The following is a 21,198-nucleotide window of genomic DNA, read 5'->3' as shown; positions in this document are numbered from 1 at the left end:
TGAAAAGCATGTTTTATGAACTATATGTTTTTTTTAGTTTTGTTTGTTTGTTCTTTTTTTGTTTGTTTAAAAAATTGGAAAATTTAATAAATATCTTTTTTTTTAAAAAAAAGGATAGCACAGCACACAGGAGCCTAAGAGCTTAGCAAAATCCAACCTTGGGCTTTTCTGAAATTCTGGTCATGCCAGAGGCAGGCGGATACATCTGTTGCAGAAAGCAGGTAGCCAGCCGCATGCCAAAGTCAAGGGCGTGAGAGCCCCATCCATCAACACCTGCATATCGGATTAAGTCAAGCTGTCCTACAGCTTGGGTACCAAACTGATTCTCCTTTGGAAGAAAAGAGGAAGGGAGGGAGCCCAAAAAGGGTCAGCCCACACATCCCAAGGAGCATATGGAGTGCACCATAACAAGCACATTCCTGCTCAAGAACATGTTATCTGCACTGAACCTCTCACACACAAATGCTTCCTCAGGACCCTTGGGATCTAAACCACTAATTTTCTAGGCACCAAGTACATAACTGTGCTGTCAACTGGCTAAAGGACTCTTAAGACAATTTCTCAGATGAGTTTCAACTGGTGACAGCCTCAAGCTATAAACATGGGAAGTATCTACAAATTGGGGGAAGCCGCCAGGTTTCCAGAAGTACCAATACCAAACAAAAATTAAGGGGAGAAACTACCCCATGAGGACTGAGCATGGGTTTACAGCAGAGCTCAGCGAGGGCCAGCACATGCCCAGACCGATGGCTGGAGGAAAGAAGCAACCAGGGGGAAAGGGCAAAGGGGGCTTCAGGATGGAATGGCGTACGTATCCTGACAAGGACGGGGCTAGCTGGAACCCTAAGGGCAGCACTCTGCACTGAAACATACTCTTGCAGGATCCACTTGTGCTGGAAGGCAAACAGCAAAGGAGGCCTGTGACCCTCATGTCATCCTTGTGGTCTGTTCAGGGAGCTCAGGATCAGGTTCGCCAGCTGAATCTGATTTCTCCAGCCCCATTTCAGCTTTTGGAAAATGCTAATTTCAACAAGTCACCCACACCAAGTAATGCTTCCAAAACAAATAAAAACACACAATTTTTGTAACTTTATGGGAACTGTAAAACTATAGTGATCAGAATACTGACCCCTTTAATATTTTAAACTGATTATGAGGTGTATTTAACTAGAGGTCTGCTTAAAGCAGTGCACAAACTACTGTCATCCAGCAAAAGGTTTTATCTGAAAACTTTCCACCTGTCCTCTCCAGAAGAAAGGTCAAGATCATTCTTCCTTTGTGAAGTTCCTAGCTGCATGAGGTGTCTTAAAAGCTCATACAAACCCAGGCAGATAGGATTACACCATACATAACACCCCTCCCCCCCAAAAAAAGGTCTAGAGAAGGGATTCTTGTCACTGGTAGTACATCACAGAGAGTTTTATTGGTTTGAGAGAATGAATAAAGAATGAATAAAGAATGAATAAAGGTGCCTTTATTCATGCACCTTTAGCAGCACCTACATGTGACGCTGTAAGCAGGTACCATGACTATTTCTATACAGTAGAAAGTGCAACCTGCCAGTTACTATCCATCAAGAGGTTAAAAGAGGTTAATCTTCAAAATGGTTTACTGAAGCAAGAGAATGAAGCAGCTGGCTTTAAAAAACCATAGATAAAATTAACAACCGTTGACGGTTTGGACATAATGGAACTGAAAATGGAAGCAGAGACTTCTGGCCTCTTCTTTGCAGCCTCTACTGCAGAAAGGATGTGTGTAGAGCAGCCATTCCCAACCCAGTGTGCCAGCCGCTTTGCGCTACAACTCCCATCAGCAGGACACTGGGCTGGGAGAGACTGGTGTAGAGTCTCATCTATCTCAAAGACAGAAAACAGCTATTCCATGACCATATCATGGAGCCAAACTGAATTTCTCCATCCATCCATCCATGAAGCTAGGCAAGCAGATTGTAAGACCATGCCCCCCACTTAAAGGGCTTAGGATCCAGGATCCAAGGCAAGGGAAGAAACAACAGCACTAAAATAGTGACGATGAGGCAGGAGTACTTTCATGCTTTCTATCTTCTAGGAACACTTTCCCTGCTGGATTTGCCATGGAATGCCGCCTCCTCCATTGCTATGGGGGGCATGTTCTAAAGGGCAGTTTTCCCGTAGAGCAGGCTTCCTCAAACTTGGCCCTCCAGATGTTTTGAGACTACAATTCCCACCATCCCTGACCACTGGTCCTGCTAGCTAGGGATCATGGGAGTTGTAGGCCAAAACATCTGGAGGGCTGAGTTTGAGGAAGCCTGCCGTAGAGTAACGGCCAGGCCTGAACTCCACCCACCAGTCAAAATGTGTCATCGCCCCCGCCGGATGTGGAATCCCTGGATCCAGCCCCTACATGCCCTACATGAATTCACAGCACTCATTGAGACACACCTCAGTTTACTTCCCCTTCTACTGTTCTGGGGAGGAGAAACATCTGTCACAAGTACCAATTTGACAGGAACAAGTGAAAATGTGCCACCACGGCGGCAGCAGTGGCCCTCTGGCTCAGAGCAGAGCTTGTCCGTCTCCATTTGCTGTCTTCCTGAGGACCCTGCAGAGCCTTTCTAGGGAGATTGCTATTCCCTGGAGAAAGGGTCCAGAAAGCACGGGTGGGGGTGGTTCAGTGTGTGAAACCCAAACATCAAAATCCAGGGGTGTGCATTTATTTTAAAAATGAACTGAAAAATGAAAAGAGCCCTGCTTTGTTTTGAATAAAAACAAATAAAATCCCATCCATCCAACCCCCCACCCACCCCCCAAAAATCATTTTCCATTTACTTTTATTTGCAGCAATGTTTTGTTCTGGAAAGAGTCTGGCCCACTGTGTACAGTTCACAAAGAGGGCACAGAGGAAGAAAAGTAAAAATGATAGATTGGAAACCCTATACAGTTTAGATAGCAGTTGGACTGTGTTTGTACACCTTTTTAAACCGCCTATAAAACTGGGATTCTTTGCACCTGCAATTTGGCAGGTATTGTGGCTTGTAGCAAGTAGTCCAAGTTTGCAATGTTCCTGCCATCTGGATGGCGAACACCAAAATCAGGCCATCAGAAGCCTGTTAGGATTGCCCACTGAAATAAACAGGGGAAACCCTAAAACAAATATACTGAAAAAGAACAGAGAAACAGCCTCCCCTGCCCTGCCTTTGCATAGCTCTTTTCAAAATCCACTTGGCTATGAACTTTGCCCGGTGGCCTAGGGCATCCCGTCGCTCAGCCTAACCATATTACACACAGGGCTGCTGTGGTTAAATGACAGCCTCTGCTCTTGGAAAGGGAGAATGGTAAGCAGTAACAAAGCAATCTGCGCAAAGTGAGCCTCTGGTGGTCCAGAGAAAATGATGCAGACAAGGGGAGTTTGGAGACAGCTTGAAGAACCAGGAGCAGGTGCTGTCACTGCAGCAGCAGCAGCAGAGGACCCAGGCGGAAGGAGCAGAATGGCAAAAAGTGCAGAGGGCATGAGAAGGGGAGCGGAAGATAAAGGAAATCTTCCAATATTGAACTATATTTGTACTTTGGTCTACGTTTTTCTGAGTTTGGTCTATACTTATCTGATTTATGTTTTTCTGAAGCTGTTAGTAAAAAGGGGTGAGTGTTTGTTTCTCTAACTTAAGAAGTACGTTTAAAGATTTTGGGGGGAAATGTCTCATCAATCAAAGAAGGGAAGTGATGTGGGAACCCCTACAGAGAAAAAGGGGTCAAAACAAGAATCAGATTTTAAAGCAGAGATATTAAAAATGTTTGGAGATATTAGGCAAAGTGAAAAGAATTTGGAAGCAAAATTAGAACAAGTGGATACGAGGATTGGGAAAATGGATAAAAAAATCGATTAGACAGTTAATGAATTGAAGGGACAAATCAAAAAGGTGTCTAGGAGAACACATTCATTGGAGGAAGGAATGAAGAGGACAAGACTGGAAATGAAGGAATTGAAGCGGGAAGATGAGAAGACCAAGGTGGGGCTATTTGAAATGAATAAGGTACAGGAAGAAATGTGGGACACGATTGCCATGAATGAACTAAGACAGCGGGAAGTGAATTTAAGGCTGAGAGCCGTACCAGAGGTTCAAGGTGAGAATATCAGACAAAAATTAATAACAGAACTAGCACAATGGTTGGAATTACAAACTGAGGAGGTGGCAAACACAGTGCAGAATGCTTTCAGGATGAGAGTGAAAACGATTAAATCAAGGAAATTTCCAGGAGATTGTCTTATAACTTTCAAGGACAGAGAAATGAGAAATTTGATACTTCAGAAAAACAGAGAAAAAAGATTATGCATTGATGGAAGTTACATAATCATTTTTAAAGACATCCCAATCAGATTGTTGAAGCGAAGAGACCCATATAAGCCCGTGGTACAAATCCTTAAGAAGAATAACATCAAATTCAGATGGGAATATCCTGAAGGGATTTCCTTTGTTTACAAAAGCAAGAGGCACAGGCTGACCAGTCCAGAGGAGATAGGTAAATTTCAGAGAAAATACAAGGAATTAACAACAGAAGAAGAAGAAGTGAAAGGTGCAGTAGGAGGAATTGGAGCCACAGGCGGGACGGATTCAGACAAAAAGGAGGAGAAGAATGGAGAAAAGACAGATGAGGAACGGGAAGAAGAAGTAGACGGATTATAGAAAAATAAATTTTAAAATTTTTTTTAATCAGGAAGCATTATGGCGTTAAAATTATGGAATTGGAATATTAATGGGATGAACAAAAGGAGAAAACGGAATAAAGTGGAACAATATTTGAAAAAGAAAAATTTGGATATTATCTGTCTACAAGAAACACATGTGGCAAGAAGACATAGAAAAATCTTGATTAATAAAAGACTTGGAAACAAATTTATATCTTCTGATAAAGAGAAGAAAAGAGGAGTTGTTTTGTATATAAAAAGTAAAATTGAAGCCCAGCAAATTTTCAAAGATGAAGAAGGGAGAATTATTGCTGTTCAGATTATCTGGCAAGGTGAAAAATTGGCAGGATTTAAGGTCAATTGGCAGGATTTAAGGTCAATTGGCAGGATTTAAATTGAATAAGTTAAAGACTAAGGTATTGGAGAAAAATTTAACACAGATTGAAAAAGAAAGGTTTCAGAATGAGACGGGGTTGACTGTGGTTAAAAAAGTGAAATATCTGGGTGTGAATATGACAGCTAAGAATGTGAACCTATTCAAAGACAATTATGAAAAAACTTGGACAGAAGTGAAAAAAGATCTGGAGATCTGGTCAAATCTGAAGCTTTCCTTGTTAGGTCGAATTGCAGTTATAAAAATGAATGTATTGCCAAGAATGTTGTTTCTGTTTCAAGCATTACAAATTATGGACAAAATGGATTGTTTCAAGAAGTGGCAGAAAGATATATCTAAATTTGTCTGGCAGGGCAAGAAGCCCAGAATAAAATTTAAGATATTAACGGATTCAAAGGAAAGAGGGGGGTTTGCCCTGCCAGACTTTAAATTGTACTATGAAGCGGCAGCTTTTTGCTGGCTAAAAGAATGGCTGCTTCTTGAAAACACAGACATTTTGGATTTGGAAGGATTTAACAATATTTTTGGGTGGCATGCATATTTGTGGTATGACAAGGTTAAAGCGCATAAAAGTTTCAAAAATCATATTGTCAGGAAAGCACTATTAAATGTCTGGGTTAGATATAAGGACTTGCTGGAAAATAAGACTCCAAGATGGCTATCACCAATGGAAGCTAAGGCAGTTAAAAAGCTAAATATGGAGTCGAAATGGCCAAGATATTGGGAAATCTTGGAAAAGGAAGGGGACAAATTGAGATTGCAGAGTTTTGAAAAACTAAAAGGGAAGGTGAGAGATTGGTTACATTATCATCAAATAAATGAAGTGTTTAAATTAGACAGTAAAATAGGCTTCCAGGTGGAAAAATCAAAATTAGAGACTGAACTGTTAGAATCCAGTACTAAGAATTTGTCAAAAATGTATGATTTGCTGCTGAAATGGAATACACAAGATGAAATGGTAAAATCAAGTATGATTAAATGGGCTCAGGACATTGGTCATAACATCATGTTTGCTGATTGGGAAAAGTTGTGGACCACCGGGTTGAAGTTTACGGCGTGTAACGCCTTAAGAGAAAATATAATGAAAATGATTTATAGGTGGTACATAACCCCAGTCAAGCTTGCAAAGATCTACCACTTGCCTGATAATAAATGTTGGAAATGTAAAGAAAAGGAAGGTACATTCTTTCACCTCTGGTGGACGTGCCCGAAGATTAAGGCATTCTGGGAAATGATTTACAATGAACTGAAAAAGGTATTTAAATATACTTTCCCCAAGAAACCAGAGGCCTTTCTCTTGGGTATTGTCGGCCAGGGGGTGTTAAAGACAGATACAATTTTTTTTATGTATGCTACAACAGCAGCTAGAATACTTATTGCAAAGTACTGGAAGACACAGGATCTACCCACACTGGAAGAATGGCAGATGAAGGTGATGGACTACATGGGTTTGGCAGAAATGACGAGCAGAATCCGAAACCAGGGAAGAGAAGCGGCGGAAGAGGAATGGAAGAAGTTTAAGGACTATTTAAAGAAATACTATAAAATTAATGACAGCTAGAATGATGTTGGGTTTAAAATAAATGGTTACTATTAGTAATGGTTAAGATAAAGAGAATAAGGATGATTAACATAAATTTATAGTAAAATAAGGGAAGATTCGCTGAATAATTGTAAGAACTTGGAATACAGAAACGGGAAGCAAGAGGAAGTCGAGGAAGTAAGGTTTAAGAAATTAGGACATGAAATGGTACTTGTTTTTTGTTCTGTTATTGTTTGTTGTTTGTTTATGTATGTTTTGTTTGTGTTAATATAAAAATTGTTTAATAAAAAATATTATAAAAAAAGAAAAGAAAAATTAATAATTGTCGGGATCTATGCACCTAACGGAAATAAGACTGATTTCTATAAAAATTTGGAAGAAAGGTTGTTAGAATATATGGACCAAAAGATAATTGTGATGGGAGATATGAACGGTGTAGTCTCAACAGAAATGGACAGACTAAGAGATAAAGGGACTAAAGAAGGTAAACTACCCAAAACCTTTTTTGAAATGTCAAAAAATTGTAACCTGATTGATATTTGGAGATTGAGACATCCACTTGAGAAACAGTTTACATTTTATTCAGAACCAAATCAGTCAATGTCGAGAATCGATCAAATTTGGATTTCTAATGAATTAACTCCAAGAATCCTTCAAATTGAAATCCAACCAAGAGTAATTTCAGACCACAGTCCGATTAAATTGGAGATGAAAGGTTTTGAAGAAAGAACATTTAGATGGAGAATGAATGATTATCTCTTTGACGACCAAAAAATTGTACAAGATGCGAAAAAGAAGCTGACGGAATACTTTGTGGACAATTGTAACAAAGGTACGAAGATGAGTACTGTCTGGGATACAAGCAAGGCAGTGATGAGAGGTTTTTTTATACAACAGAATTCAATCAAAAAGAAGAACAGAGAGAAAGAAAAGAAAGAAATTTTAAAACAGATAATGGACAATGAGCAAAAATTAATTAAAAAACCAAATAATTCAAAAATCAAACAAAGTATTAAGGTTTTGCAAACACAATTTGCTATGATAATAAATAAAGAGGTGGAGTGGAATATTAAAAAGTTAAGACAAAGAAATTTTGAATTCGCTAAATCTGGTAAATGGCTTGCCTGGCAAATTAAGAAAAGAAAAGAACAAAGCACAATCAACAAAATCATGGTGGAAGGAGAAGAGATAAATAATCCGAATGGTATTAGAAAAGGATTCCTGGATTTTTATAGACAATTGTATAGAAGCAAAGAAAAGAACAATATGAGGAAAATAGAGAGATTTTTAAAAGAAAAAGAGGTGCAAAAGATCCCGACAGAAAAGAAAGACAGACTGAACACCCCAATTGATAACGAGGAGATAAAAGAGATTATAAAAGAGCTGAAAAAAGGGAAGGCCCCGGGACCAGATGGATTTACCGCAAGTTACTATAAAGAGCTGAGACACACCCTGACAGTACCATTGAAAGAAGTAATGAATAATATTTTGAAAGAAAGAGACATACCAGAGACTTGGAAAGAAGCTTTTATAACCTTTATCCCAAAGCAAGATGCGGATTTAACACAAATAAAGAATTATAGCCAATTTCATTGTTGAATACAGATTATAAAATCTTTGCAGGAATAATGGTGAAAAGACTGAAAAAAGTACTACAAGAAATCATTCATGAAGATCAAGCAGGTTTCCTTCCAGGCAGGCAGATGAAAGACAATGTTAGGAATATAATCATTATTTTGGGATATCTGACAGCCAGGAATGAAAAACAAGCAATTTTGATGTTTGTGGATGCCGAAAAGGCATTCGATAATATATCATAGGATTTTATGTTAAAAAACTTAGAACATATGGAGATAGGGAATGATTTCTTTAAAGGAATAAAGGCAATTTATACGGAACAAAGAGCAAAATTGATTGTGAACAATGTAATTACGGAAGAGGTGAAAATATCGAAAGGTACAAGACAGGGATGTCCGCTCTCACCACTGCTGTTCATATTGGTCCTGGAAGTCTTTCTGAATTCAATTAGGAAAAATGAGAAAATAAAAGGGGTGACAGTAGGTCAGAATGAATATAAAGTGAAAGCCTTTGCAGATGACTTGGTAATAATGATGGAGGATCCGATGAAAAGTGTAACTGAAGTGTTAGAAGAAATTGAACAATTTTGTAAAGTGGCAGGATTTATACTAAATAGGGAAAAAACTAAAGTTATAGTAAAAAATATGGATCAAACTACGGCAGAAGTAATGCAACAACAAATAGGCATTGAAGCAGCGAAAAAAGTAAAATACTTGGGAATATGGCTAACCCCAAAAAATATTGATTTGTTTCAGAACAATTATATACCAGTGTGGAATGGAATTAAGAAAGATTTGGAGGTGTGGGGAAGGTTGAAACTATCCTTTTGGGGTAGACTCTCAACAATTAAGATGTGTGTACTCCCAACGATGTTATTTTTATTTCAGATGATTCCGATACTTAAGGGGACAATGATTTTTAAAGAGTGGCAAAGAGTGATTTCAAGATATATCTGGCAGGGCAAAAAGCCAAGAATTCAATATAAGTTATTAACAGATGCAAAAGAAAGAGGAGGCTTTGCTCTGCCAGACTTGAAACTTTACTATGAAGCATCATGTCTCTGTTGGTTAAAAGAATGGATAAAACTAAAGAATACAAAATTGTTGGATTTAGAAGGATTTGTTAACAGATTTGGGTGGCACGCGTATTAATGGTTGGAGAAGAAGAAGAGTCATAAAGCTTTTGAAAACCACATCTTCCGAAGATTGTTAACTGAAGTATGGGATAGATATAAAAATTTATTGGAATCAGGAATTCCACACTGGTTGTCCCCACTAGAGGTTATGAGTGTTAAGAAAACTAATATGAGAGGGAATTGGATCACATATGGAGAATTGGTGGTTAAAGAAGGAGAGAAATGGAAAATGAAGCCATATGAACAAGTAAAAGAATATGTATTCGATTGGTTGCACTACTATCAGATAAATGATATGTTTAAAAAAGAGTTGAAAGAGAAGGGTTATATAGAAAAAGACTCAAAATTCCAAATAGAAATAGTAAATAATGATTGTAAGATAATCTCAAAAATGTACAAAATGTTATAGGAATGGTATACGATGGACGAGGAAGTTAAGTCGGTAATGATTCACTGGGCCAGAGATTTTGGTTATAATATATATTTTAAAGATTGGGTTAAAGTATGGAATGATAACTTGAAGTTTACAGCATGCACCACCTTAAAGGAAAATGTTATGAAAATGGTATATAGATGGTACATTACACCAGTTAAATTAGCAAAAATGTTTAAAACTTGTAATAAGTGTTGGAAATGTAAAGAGAAAGAAGGAACACTGCAGTGGGAAGGTAAGCAGCATTTCTGTGCACTCTGGTTTCCATCACGGTGTTCTGTTGCACCAGAAGCGGTTTAGCCCTGCTGGCCATATGACCTGGAAAGATGTCTGTGGACAAACGCCGGCTTCCTCAGCCTGAAAGTGAGATGAGTGCCACACCTCATAGCCACCTTTGACTGGAATTAACCATCCAGGGGTCCTTTAGCTTTTTACTTTACAATAAGGCTGCAAATTACACACATTTAACTTGTACACATTCAGCTTTATGTGTGTGGCAAAAAAACCAAACAAAACAAAATCCTAAGGGCAGAGCTTTGAGAAAAATGACTTTGGCAATCCCACCTGCCTTTGACCCAGTGGGTTTTGATTTTGGCTTTGATTGTGATCCCCAGAAAGTAACCCTTGTGTAAGTTGTGGGCTTACTATACACTGATGGCACTAAATCCGACGACTATCCCCAGTTCCAGGGGCCTGGACATCATGTGACTAACATAATACAACTTTTGCATCACTTGAATATTTGAACTTCGCATTTCTCCTCCTGGTTAACTGCTCATTTTGGCTCTGGCTGCCTAGTTTTAAAAGTCCTGATCCCCCCCCCGCCCCTTGGCCACCCTCATTGGCCACCCTCACTCTAAAGCAGCAATAGGAGCAAAGAACTGAATGAAGATATGGGACTAGCACTCCGTCTGGCGGCACAAAAACCAGCAGGGCATGCTGCTCCTGCTGCCGTCGTCAATGAGGCTCATTTGGCGAGGAGTAGGGGTGGGGCCCTCTGGACTGGCTGGCACCACCAGGAGCAAGGCTGGCTCTGCTCCCAGTGTACAGCCAGACACAGCACCACAGCTTGGCTCATCCCAAACCTGGAGCCGGGCCTGTGGACATCCCTAACTATTCAAAGGGGAAAGCTGCTAAAGCCAATATTCTCAAAGAATCAGTGTGGTTACAGAGTTTGGCTATCCGCTTCCTAAAGCTTTATCCTCTGAGGAAAAGCTATTCTGTGTGAAGAATGAAATTCATTTCCCCTCTGGTGCTGTCATACATTCCTCAGATCATCATCATCTGGCCATTCCAAGTCCTCAGGGAGATCCTGTCACACATCCACATGCGCCAACACACAGCCAAGATGCTGCATCCACACAGCAGGGGACCTGACAGCGTTCTCCTGACTCCCTCCAAGCCCTCGGGGAGCCAAACTTTGGCAGACTTCTCTGGTACAACCCTGTCAAGGCCTGGCTCAATTCCAGCCCTGCTTCCTTTGGGCAAAGTCAAATATCATGTGCACCACCCCACCAGAAAAAAGAAGAAGAAAAAGCTTAGCCACTTCTGGGGTGAATCATAGTAGCTGGCTCTTTCAATTCATGCTAACTTGGCTTTATGTCTTGAAAGTCACTAATTCAAAAGCCCACATCACCACAGATTCCTGCTAGCTAAAGGTAATGGGAGTTGTAGTCCAACAACAGCTGGGGACCCAACACTGATGCAACATGGCCCCTGCACACTTAATCAAGGGATGGCATGGATCCCACTTTACTTCTTAGCCCAGGCATTGCAAAGCCAGCCACTGCACACTTCAGTAGCCCTGTGAACTGGTCATCTTGGAGAATCATTTGGAGAAACACAAGCCAGCAGCTGATCACTACAAGGATAAACATGGAAGGAGGAGAGCACAAACTCAACCAAAGTCCAGTGAGGGACTCCATGCACACTTTGTGGAGGGCCATCAATACTCTTTTGAAGACCAAAAGGTTAAACAGAGATGAAAAATAAGTAAGACCTTGATCATCCCAAGAGTATGCATGCAGACACATGGGATGACCTAGGGTGGCATAATGTACACCTTCTGGAAGTCAGTCTTGAAATTATCAAACCATTTAGTTGCCTGTGGAGAGTAAGAATTACCTCCTGGCAGGTAAGAGTTACAGAAGCAAGTTCTTCCACCACCATTTAAGCCCACAGAACACTAAAGTAAGGGTGTAGTAGACTCAACTAAAATAAGGCCGGGTAGAGGAAGAAAAAGAACAGTGTGGACTAGTACAATTTGTAGTGCAAATCCCCCAGTAACCACCATTATAAACTATCAAGGGTTAAACTATAGATTTCAAAGGGAGACTGCAAAGAGACAAAAAGATGGATAAGGACAGATAAGAAAATAATGTTTATATTCTCAGGATTGCTGTACATTCCAAGACAGTGGTCTGGGGGACAGAAGTGTATTTTGACAGACAAAATGTCTGTTGCCTTGCAAAATAAACCCCTGGGTGTGCACGAGCCAGAGGTTCACTGAGGCTTGTTTCAGATAATCTAGGTGACAATTTGGCATGAGTGACTATCTTGACATAATCTGCTAAAGGCATAAAACCTTGCCTTGGTTTGGAGATGAGTGGGTTCAAAGGGTGGCTTCCCTGAAGGCAGCCTTGTTTAGCGAAGCTTTTAACATGTGACATTTTAATGTATTTTTAAATCTTTGTTGGAAGTCACCCAGAGTGGCTGGGGAGACCCAGCCAGATGGGCGGTGTACAAATAATATATTATTATTATTATTATTATTAAAGCCAGATTCGAACGGGGATCATCTCTCATTTCTAGTTTATGGGCCACCAGAAGGCAATCCTTGGGATAGACCCACCGAAGGATCAACCTGGTACATTATATGTTGAGATTGTGACCAACAGACCAAGCTAATCTCTGTCTAGAACAGAGATATCCTCCATACATTTTCATTCCTTGAAGCTGGCATTTCAAACAGCCAACAACAAGGGACACCTACCAATCCATAGCCAAGGAAGGTGTCAGCAGAAGCAAGTAGTCTGCATCTGCATCTTTCCCAGAAAGAAATTCTTGACTGCAAAGAAACTGGAGGTCTGATGAGACATTTACTTACTGAGGATAATGATAACTGTCTTGATGAGATTGATCATGGTCTCCCTGTAACGCGGATGGAAGCTGGTGTGCCTGGACATGCGAGCCATCTTCCTCTTGACGTAGATGAAAATGTGAGTGTAGACGACCACCATGATGAGGAAGATGAAGAGGTTGGAGATGGCCCAAAAGGTCAAGTACCTTCGGCTGTAGAGCGGAGCCATCCTTGAGCAGTCCTTCAGGCTACACAGACAGTGCCAGCCGTACGAGGGGATGAGGCCAAGCAGCAGAGCTGTTAGCCAGATGCAGACAATGAGGATTATGACTCGCTGGTTGGACATCTTGCTATGGAGCTGCATGGTGAACACTGTCTGGTGTCGCTCCACCGCAATGGCCAGGAGGTTGACCACAGAGGCTGTCAGGCTGGTATCCAGGAGGCTCTGCCTGACAAACCAAGTCTTGAGAGAAAGCTGGGCTGTGTTGGGTCCCGTGTGGAACATCAGGAACAAATAAGCAATGCCGGCAAAGAGGTCGGCAGCAGCCAGATTCCCCAGCAGGTAATAGATCGGATAGTGGAAGCGCTTGTTGATCGCAATGGCTGTAATGACCAGCAAGTTGGTGAGAAGCACAATGATGCTGACCGTCAGGCCCAGAACAACCACCAGAACATCCTTGTTCCTCCAAACTCGGGACAGCTCCTTGCCACTGTTGTTGTAGAAGAACTCAATGGTCTCGTTGTAGTAGCACCTGGTCATCTTTTCAAATCGTCAGTCCCTGTGGTAGAGAGAGAAACAAAAAGAAAACAAGTCTTCCTTGCTTGCCTTTAACCTTGGAGAGAGGGCAGGGAGGCAGGGCCAGCTGGCATAACATTTCCTGCTCATCTGAGGCACAAATTGCCCTCCAGTTTCTCATCACCAAGATAAGCACAAACTGAGTTCCCCCAATCTGGCTGGCACCACAGGGCCTGGCTCATTTAAGATAAACTGGTGTATTGTATGGCTGCCAGCAGCATTGGCCCAAGACATTTTGCCACTTGAGGCAAAACAGAAAATGGTGCCCCCTGCCTCCTCCTCCTGAGGCAACTGGAAGTGGCCTGGGGAAGCCCTGGGGTACTGGAAGGAGGCAGAGGAGAAAAACGACCAGAGAGGCCAGGTGGCAGCACCATCAAAGGTACTGGTGGGCACCCAGCCCCAACCTCCCCCCCCCCGGGTGACATGTTTGCAACCCCTGCAGTTGCTTCATTCATTGTTTACTGCATACATTCATCTTTCTCCAATTCCCCTTCTCACATGCTTGATTTTTTTTTTAAAGAAGAGAAAAAGAAAAGTACATGCAACGACCACTTTGTGTGCATTCAAAGCACGTGTGATCATGCATGACTGCATTGCTGTGACCTCAAAGTGGCTGGAAAAGGGGGAAGAAGCAGAACAGGAGGGGGACAGGGCAGAGTGGACTCATGTAAGCTCCACCCACGTGTGCAATGAACCACAACACAACCCCCACGCAAATCAACCAACTGAAAGGCAAATAGTTTAATCTATTGCCCCCCCCAAAAAAACCTGGAGCCCACCAGATGTTTTGTGCTACAATTCTGATCAGACCCAGCATCGTGCTGGCTGAGCCTGATGGAAGTTGCCGTCCAAAACATCCAGAGGGCACCCAATTGGGGAGGGAAGGCTGAGTTTCCTGTTCCCCAGAACTCTTCTATCTGGTGTCCAGGACATGTGCCACAGCCACTGAAGCCGTCCACACACAGGACAGGATGCAGTTGTCACAGATTGTCGCCGCCAATTCTGTTTCAAACACAAAAACCAGGATTAAACGCCAGCTAGTGAATGAGAGGTAAGTTTGGGAATCAAGCCTACATGCTCAGCCCCTCTTCTGTTTCCAAAAGATACCCTTCTAAAACCAAACCTATTTTTAAAAAATACAAATTCAAACCTTTATCTCAGCAAGTTCACAATTCAAGCTTTGTCATTTACCATTACCATTTACAAACAAAAAAGGAACAATCCCATGTATAAGTGAAATTATACAACTCCCTGGTATTCCATCATCCCTTTTGAATCTGTTCCACATAGATATGTGAGGAGAGGTTAGCTAGTAATCTTACAACTGCCCCCAACTATTTATTTATTTATTTATTTTTCAAAAATTGCTGACAAAAGAAGCAAAAAGAATTCTCTTTGGAATAGCCAATGGAGTAAATTACCGTAGGTGCCTGTTTCATTAAAAAATGGGCAGAGGTTTTAAATAATACACCTCACTGGAAGTAACCTTATTATGGAAGGAATTTAGGACATTGTAAAAGAGTTGGCGTCTAGTTATATTAAGGCTGCCATCCACAGCATGGATTGGGCAAAGTTCCAACTGAATTTAGATGTCAGCATGCAACAGATTAAGTGCTTTGCATGTAATGTGTTTAACATCAGGTTCTGTCCCTTTACTCTTAGCAATGCATGAAGGAGGCTATTACATGAGATATTTAATAATGGAAATTAATCTCTTGTATTAATAGGATTAATTAGCTGTTTATGGACAAACTCCTCGTGGAACATTTGATCCCTAGGGCATGCATGTGCATGTCTATTAGATTCCATTTAGTATTAGCTGAAGCAGTTACACAAAGGAATGCTATTTGGGGGGCTACATGGAATACTAAGTGTGCCGGGAGGGGGGGGACATAATAACTGTGTTTAGAATAAGCTGCACAACATTTGCATAACTGAAGTGTAGAAGCTGGGTGTTTGGAAGAATTGCAGATGTTTTGGCAGGGATACATAGTGAAGGCAAAGGGCAAGGAAGAGGAGACTCCAATGTCTTCGGCACGCAGAGAAAAAACTTAAGCCTTAGCTAATACCTCTTGTGGCTTCCTAGCCGTGTTTGAAATTAGCCAGGTACATTTCCACAAACTCAGGATTATTTCAAAAGTTGTTTGAGGAACTATGAAACACACCCCACCAATTATCCAGGAATTGTTATTCAAGCATCTCGCATCCCACCTAGCTAGATCTTCCCAAACCTTCTCTCCACTTACATGGAAATGGGCGCAATTGGAGCACCAGGGCTGTTGTAAGGCTGCCCTTTAACAGGCTTACCCCAAAGAATCCTGGGAATAGGGATGGATTATGAAAACCATTCTGGGGTTGCTGTTCTGTGCAGAGAATAGGGCTCTCCTAAGAATGATCTGCACTTTCCAGGAGTGTGACGGAAGCCACTATGTGGTATAAAAACACTTTCGATCTCTGGTGCAGGTGTGGTTAAGACTGCTCTCCCCACTTTGATAGGTTCTGCTCAAGTAGCAGATGTAAAGCAGGAGAAGATTCAACCGGTCACTGAAAGTGCTATTTGCTCCAATCCCTCATGGACACCTAGCTGCTAAAGGCCCATCCACTCTTTGAGAGAGGGAAACAAAAAGGAGCCTCCTATGCTAGGAGCCCAACTCCAATTTGTACTTAAACATCTAATCTGTGTTAAGGGGAATAAACGGGATAAGAGTTTTCCACTTTGGGGCTAAATCCTTTCTAATCTTTTGCTAGAAGCCACCCAGAGTGGCTGGGGAAACCCAGCCAGATGGGCAGGGTAGAAATAATAAATTATTATAATATTATTATTATTCTTGAACTGGGGGGGGGGGGAACAGTCCCACCCACCGAATGTGGCCTGCAGAAAATGAGAAGCCTGCGGAGGATGAGGAACACCAGACCCACAGTTTTGCTGAAGAGGCAAAACTCTTGGGACAAGATAGAGGCCAAGCCTGGAAAATTTGCCCAGATCTGATAAGAAGAAAGCCTTGCTCAGGAATATTTCCTCCCCAAGTTGTGGGTGTGGGAGATGCTGCCGCCAACATTTTCTGTTGCCACAGCTGTTCTGCCTCAAAAATTATCAAGCGGTAATGATCTGGGTTTGTTTATCTCTCCAGGGCCAAGCAGCAATCCAAGGGCACTTTGCTGCCTAGGGGGCTTCAGCTGCAGGATTTTCTCTGGCGTTCATGGCAAGCGGCTGATTCCAGGACAGGCGCCTGCTAAAGAGCCCCCGGGAGGCAGAGAAGGCAGAAGAGAGAATGGGTGTTTCAGGGACAAGATACTGGGTGCTGGTCAGGGTTTCACCTACATCATCCCTGCACAGATGCAGGAAAGCTATTATGAAATCTATTCTGCATTTTTCATTCTCTTCTTTAATTTTAAAAGAAGAAGCAGCTAATAAAACAAATGGATAAGTTCCTCTATTTGAAAAGTGTGCTTGTTTTAATTCTATTTTTGCAGAATTTTAATACTCTTAACTGTATTTTATTGAAATTCCTAATTACATAAAAAGTTATATTACATAGGAAATTGGGATAAAGTTGTATGACGGGTCATATGCAAATATCTTCACACACCCACACACCCTTTATCAACCGTTAAAAAAGAACCCAGCACAGGTAATTTGCAAGGAGGACTGTAGCTAGGTAGCAGAGCACATGTGTTGTGTGCAAAAGGTCCCAGAGGGAGAAGAGTAGGGATGTACAGTAATCCTGCAACCTGCACACATTTAATTTGTGCACATTCAGCTTTACACGCTTGGCAAAACTTTAACAAATACAGTGGTACCTCGAGTTACAGATGCTTCAGGTTACAGACGCTTCAGGTTACAGACTCCACTAACCCAGAAATAGTACCTCGGGTTAAGAACTTTGCTTCAGGATGAGAACACAAATTGTGCTCCGGCGGTGGTGCAGCAGCAGAAGGCCCCATTAGCTAAAGTGGTACCTCAGGTTAAGAACAGTTTCAGGTTAAGAACGGACCTCCAGAACAACTTAAGTACTTAACCCGAGGTACCACTGCAGATAAAAAGGGGGCAGAAAGGAGAGGAAAACTTTGGCAATCCCACCCAACATTGCAGCCAATGAGTTTTGGCTATACATGATTTTGGCTTCAGGCGCAATGTTCGGCACACAACCCCTGCAAAGGTTGAGGGCTTCCTGTATGTTACTCATTATCAATTGCACCACAGACATTATGCAAGAAGTGTCTTGACAGGAGCACTGCAGTAACTAACCTTGATTCCAGTTTTTGCTCTAGAGAAATCATATTGCTCAGTTCACAGGTTATAGTTCTGACTTAGTGGTGAAGTACCACAGGATTCAACTATAACCACAATGTTCATACCATTATCATAATGTACAAATACTTCTCAGAGCTTCTAAGGTAACTGTGGAGGTCTGGTCTTCCATGCCATGAATGGAAGATGGCCAAGTATACATTATTCTGTTCTGTATTTACATCTTCTGTTGAACCCATCCTCATGAGGTTCCTCAGCCCCCATACATCTTAAAGGTAAAGGGACCCCTGACCATTAGGTCCAGTCGTGGACGACTCTGGGGTTGCGGCACTCATCTGAATTTATTGGCCAAGGGAGCCGGTGTACAGCTTCCGGGTCATGTGGCCAGCATGACTAAGCCGCTTCTGGCGAACCAGAGCAGTGCAAGGAAACACCGTTTACCTTCCCGGCGGAGCGGTACCTATTTATCTACTTGCACTTTGACGTGCTTTAGAACTGCTAGGTGGGCAGGAGCTGGGACCGAGCAACGGGAGCTCACCCCATTGTGGGGATTCGAACCGCTGACCTGATCAACAAGTCCTAGGCCCTGTGGTTTAACCCACAGCGCCACCTGCGTCTTAAGTCTCAGGAAATAGTGTAAAAAGGAGACTTTTGAATGCTGCTTGAGCACAAAACCATTTCTCTGATCCTGTACATGGATTCCAAACCGTGCTGAACAGTTGATTCCATTTATCAGAAATACCGCATATCATTCAGACTGATCAAGAAAGCAGAAACATGAAAATGTGGGTGCAAGGCCTGCCCCCCCACTTGTAAATCAGTTTGGACCCAACTGGCTCAAAGCCAAGGATGCTGACTAAACCTATTTATGGATTGCTGTGATTCACCCCAAGTGTTTTGAGTTCCAGCATAGTGAGTCGTAACTCAGCTAAGCAGCCCTAACTATAAACACCCCCAAAAAAGAAAGGAAAGGAAAAAAGATCATTTTGTGTTATGAGCATTTTATCTGGGCTTGACCATTCACAGATTGGCCTTGGGCATTTACGTTAAAAAGAGACAAGAGAGAGGGGCCTCTAATTCTTGGGCTTTAAAGAAATCTATTCAATGTGATTAAAAAAACAACAACAATTAAGCACATCACAAGCCTTAACAGCTAGCAATACAAAACTCCTCATTCCAGTCTGTTAGAGTCAGTACTAATTTGTGGCATTTTAAATGCATCTGCAACTGCCCTAACTGGCAATGCAACGTCCATCATTCCATCCAGGGTTAGCAGAATCGGAGAGAGCAAGCAAGGCCGCTGTTGGGGGTGTAGAATTCCAGCTGGATAAGTGTCTTAGACGCACATTTTAGTCTCTAGCTAAAGTTTCCTGCTTGGCAGGGGGTTGGACTCGATGGCCCTTGTGGTCTCTTCCAACTCTATGATTCTATGATTATGGATGAACTGGAGATTCTGTATACGGAGCGTAGCAGTTAGGTCCAGATTAACTAATGCGGAGCAGAACTGGAATCCCAGTGAACTTTTTATAGTCTAACCTGCTATTATTTTGCTGCTGAGCATTCCATAATAATCCGGGAAGGGAGCCCAGTTCCAGTTTGCCTGGTCCCAATCCATGGCCTTGTCACAGAGAAGCCTTGGCCCTCAACCGCTGGGGCTTCCAAGGTCAGGGAATCAAATCCAGAACAGTCATCTGAGGGCACCCCTTTCTTTTTTTCTGATGCCACATGTGAAGGGGACATCCTTGGTGACACCCTTGGGTGGAGGCACACACTCCCACATGCCAATTGCCCAGAGACACACACTTCAGCCCTCAAGGGGTGCACAACACCAGCTCCCCCCCCGCACTGCACACCTGTGGCAAGATGAGGGCCATGCTAATAATCTTCAACCACTTTTATCAAATGTACTGTAAGTGTTGGAAGAACTTCTCTCTCTCTCTCTCCCTCTCTCTCTCTCTCTCTCCACACACACACACACACACACACACACACACACACACAGCTACCTTCACAGCAACCCTGTAAAATAGGTCAGTATCTCATCCTTACTTTTACTGTAAGATGCTGAAAGGCACCCACAAGATAAGGCTTTAATTTTTTAAAAAACAACAGCTACTCTGAAGTAGCCTGCAGTTAATCCCTGAGGGCTGGTCTGTGTATGAACTACAAATTCTGGCAGACTGTGTATGAACTACAAATTCAGTGATAACTAAGTGCCTTCTGCGCATGCGTAGAAGCATAAAGTTAAAGGTAAAGGACCCCTGACAGTTAAGTCCAGTCACAGACAACTCTGGGGTTGTGGTGCTCATCTCGTTTTACAGGCCAAGGGAGCCAGTGTTTGTCCGCTCCGCAGACAGTTTTTCTGGGTTTTGTGGCCAGCATGACTAAGCCGCTTCTGGCGTAATGGAACATCGAAATCAGAGCAGCGCTCGGAAATGCCATTTACCTTCCTGCTGGAGCAGTACCTATTTATCTACTTGTACTTTTTTGGGGGGTGCTTTCAAACTGCTAGGTTGACAGGAGCTGGGACTGAGCAACGGGAGCTCCCCATTGCAAGGATTTGAACCGCTGACCTTCTGATCGGCAAGCCCTAGGCTCAGTGGTTTAGACCACAACACCACCCACGTCCCTTAATGCCTAGAAGCATACTTCCGATATTCTAGGGCTGACATCTAGCAAGATCCTCAGAGGGACATATAACAATGATATGAGGCTGACATCACAAGAATGCCAGTTCCACCAATAACAAAGTTGGTAAATAAATCCCAAAGCTATTCTGAGAAAAGCACCGAGAAAGGATCAGCCCAGAATATGAGGGCTATCCCTGGGAACAGTTTAAACTCACACCAGGTCTGAGAACCCTTAAAATGAGTTTTGCAGCTCTTGTTGGCTAGGCAGATAACATCCTTGCAGCAAACAACATCTGGGGCCAAATGGGGTGAATAACTGAGTCTTTGTCCCTGGAGGATCAGTTAATCCCCTACCAGATAGAAATGACCTCTCCTCCAAATATCCCCAATGCAACAAGGGCAAGAAAGAGGCTTTTCTTATGGACAGTTGTGTCTACAGGCTGCCTGCCCCCTCTGGCCCTAGGATGGAGAGCAGGAGCACAGAAGCCTCCATCCGACAAGAGAACAGCCAAATAAAAACCTTCACTCTTGGGCCCCATCTGTACTAAACCTTTAAAGCAGCATCATACGACTTTAAACAGCCATGGCTTCTCCCCAAGATTCCCAAGTTTGCTGACAACTCTCAGCAGCCTTAACCAACAACAGTCCCTGGAAAAGCCAGGACTCTTTTAAAGTGGCATGAAACTGCTTCAAAGG

The 21,198-nt window shown here is 42.3% G+C and overlaps 1 protein-coding gene and 1 long non-coding RNA gene across 2 annotated transcripts in view; one reads left to right on the top strand and one right to left on the bottom strand.

Annotated features, from left to right (window-relative positions):
- LPAR2 (lysophosphatidic acid receptor 2) overlaps nucleotides 1-21,198 on the bottom strand; it is a 49,274-nt gene that overhangs the window by 10,314 nt on the left and 17,762 nt on the right. The window contains exon 2 of the mRNA XM_053368903.1: nucleotides 12,852-13,603. Within this exon, the coding sequence (XP_053224878.1) occupies nucleotides 12,852-13,584 (733 nt within the window). The 5' untranslated portion in view covers nucleotides 13,585-13,603. The remainder of the gene's footprint in view (nucleotides 1-12,851; nucleotides 13,604-21,198) is intronic.
- On the top strand, nucleotides 15,901-17,057 carry LOC128403893 (uncharacterized). Its single transcript, XR_008328018.1, has 2 exons — nucleotides 15,901-16,083; nucleotides 16,752-17,057. It is a non-coding gene; the product is annotated as an uncharacterized LOC128403893 (long non-coding RNA).

This window comes from Podarcis raffonei, chromosome 2 (genome assembly GCF_027172205.1).
Source record: "Podarcis raffonei isolate rPodRaf1 chromosome 2, rPodRaf1.pri, whole genome shotgun sequence".
In the NCBI taxonomy this organism is placed as follows: Eukaryota; Metazoa; Chordata; class Lepidosauria; order Squamata; family Lacertidae; genus Podarcis; species Podarcis raffonei.
Note: the sequence above shows the minus strand (reverse complement) of the source record. Positions and strands in the feature narration are given on the sequence as shown.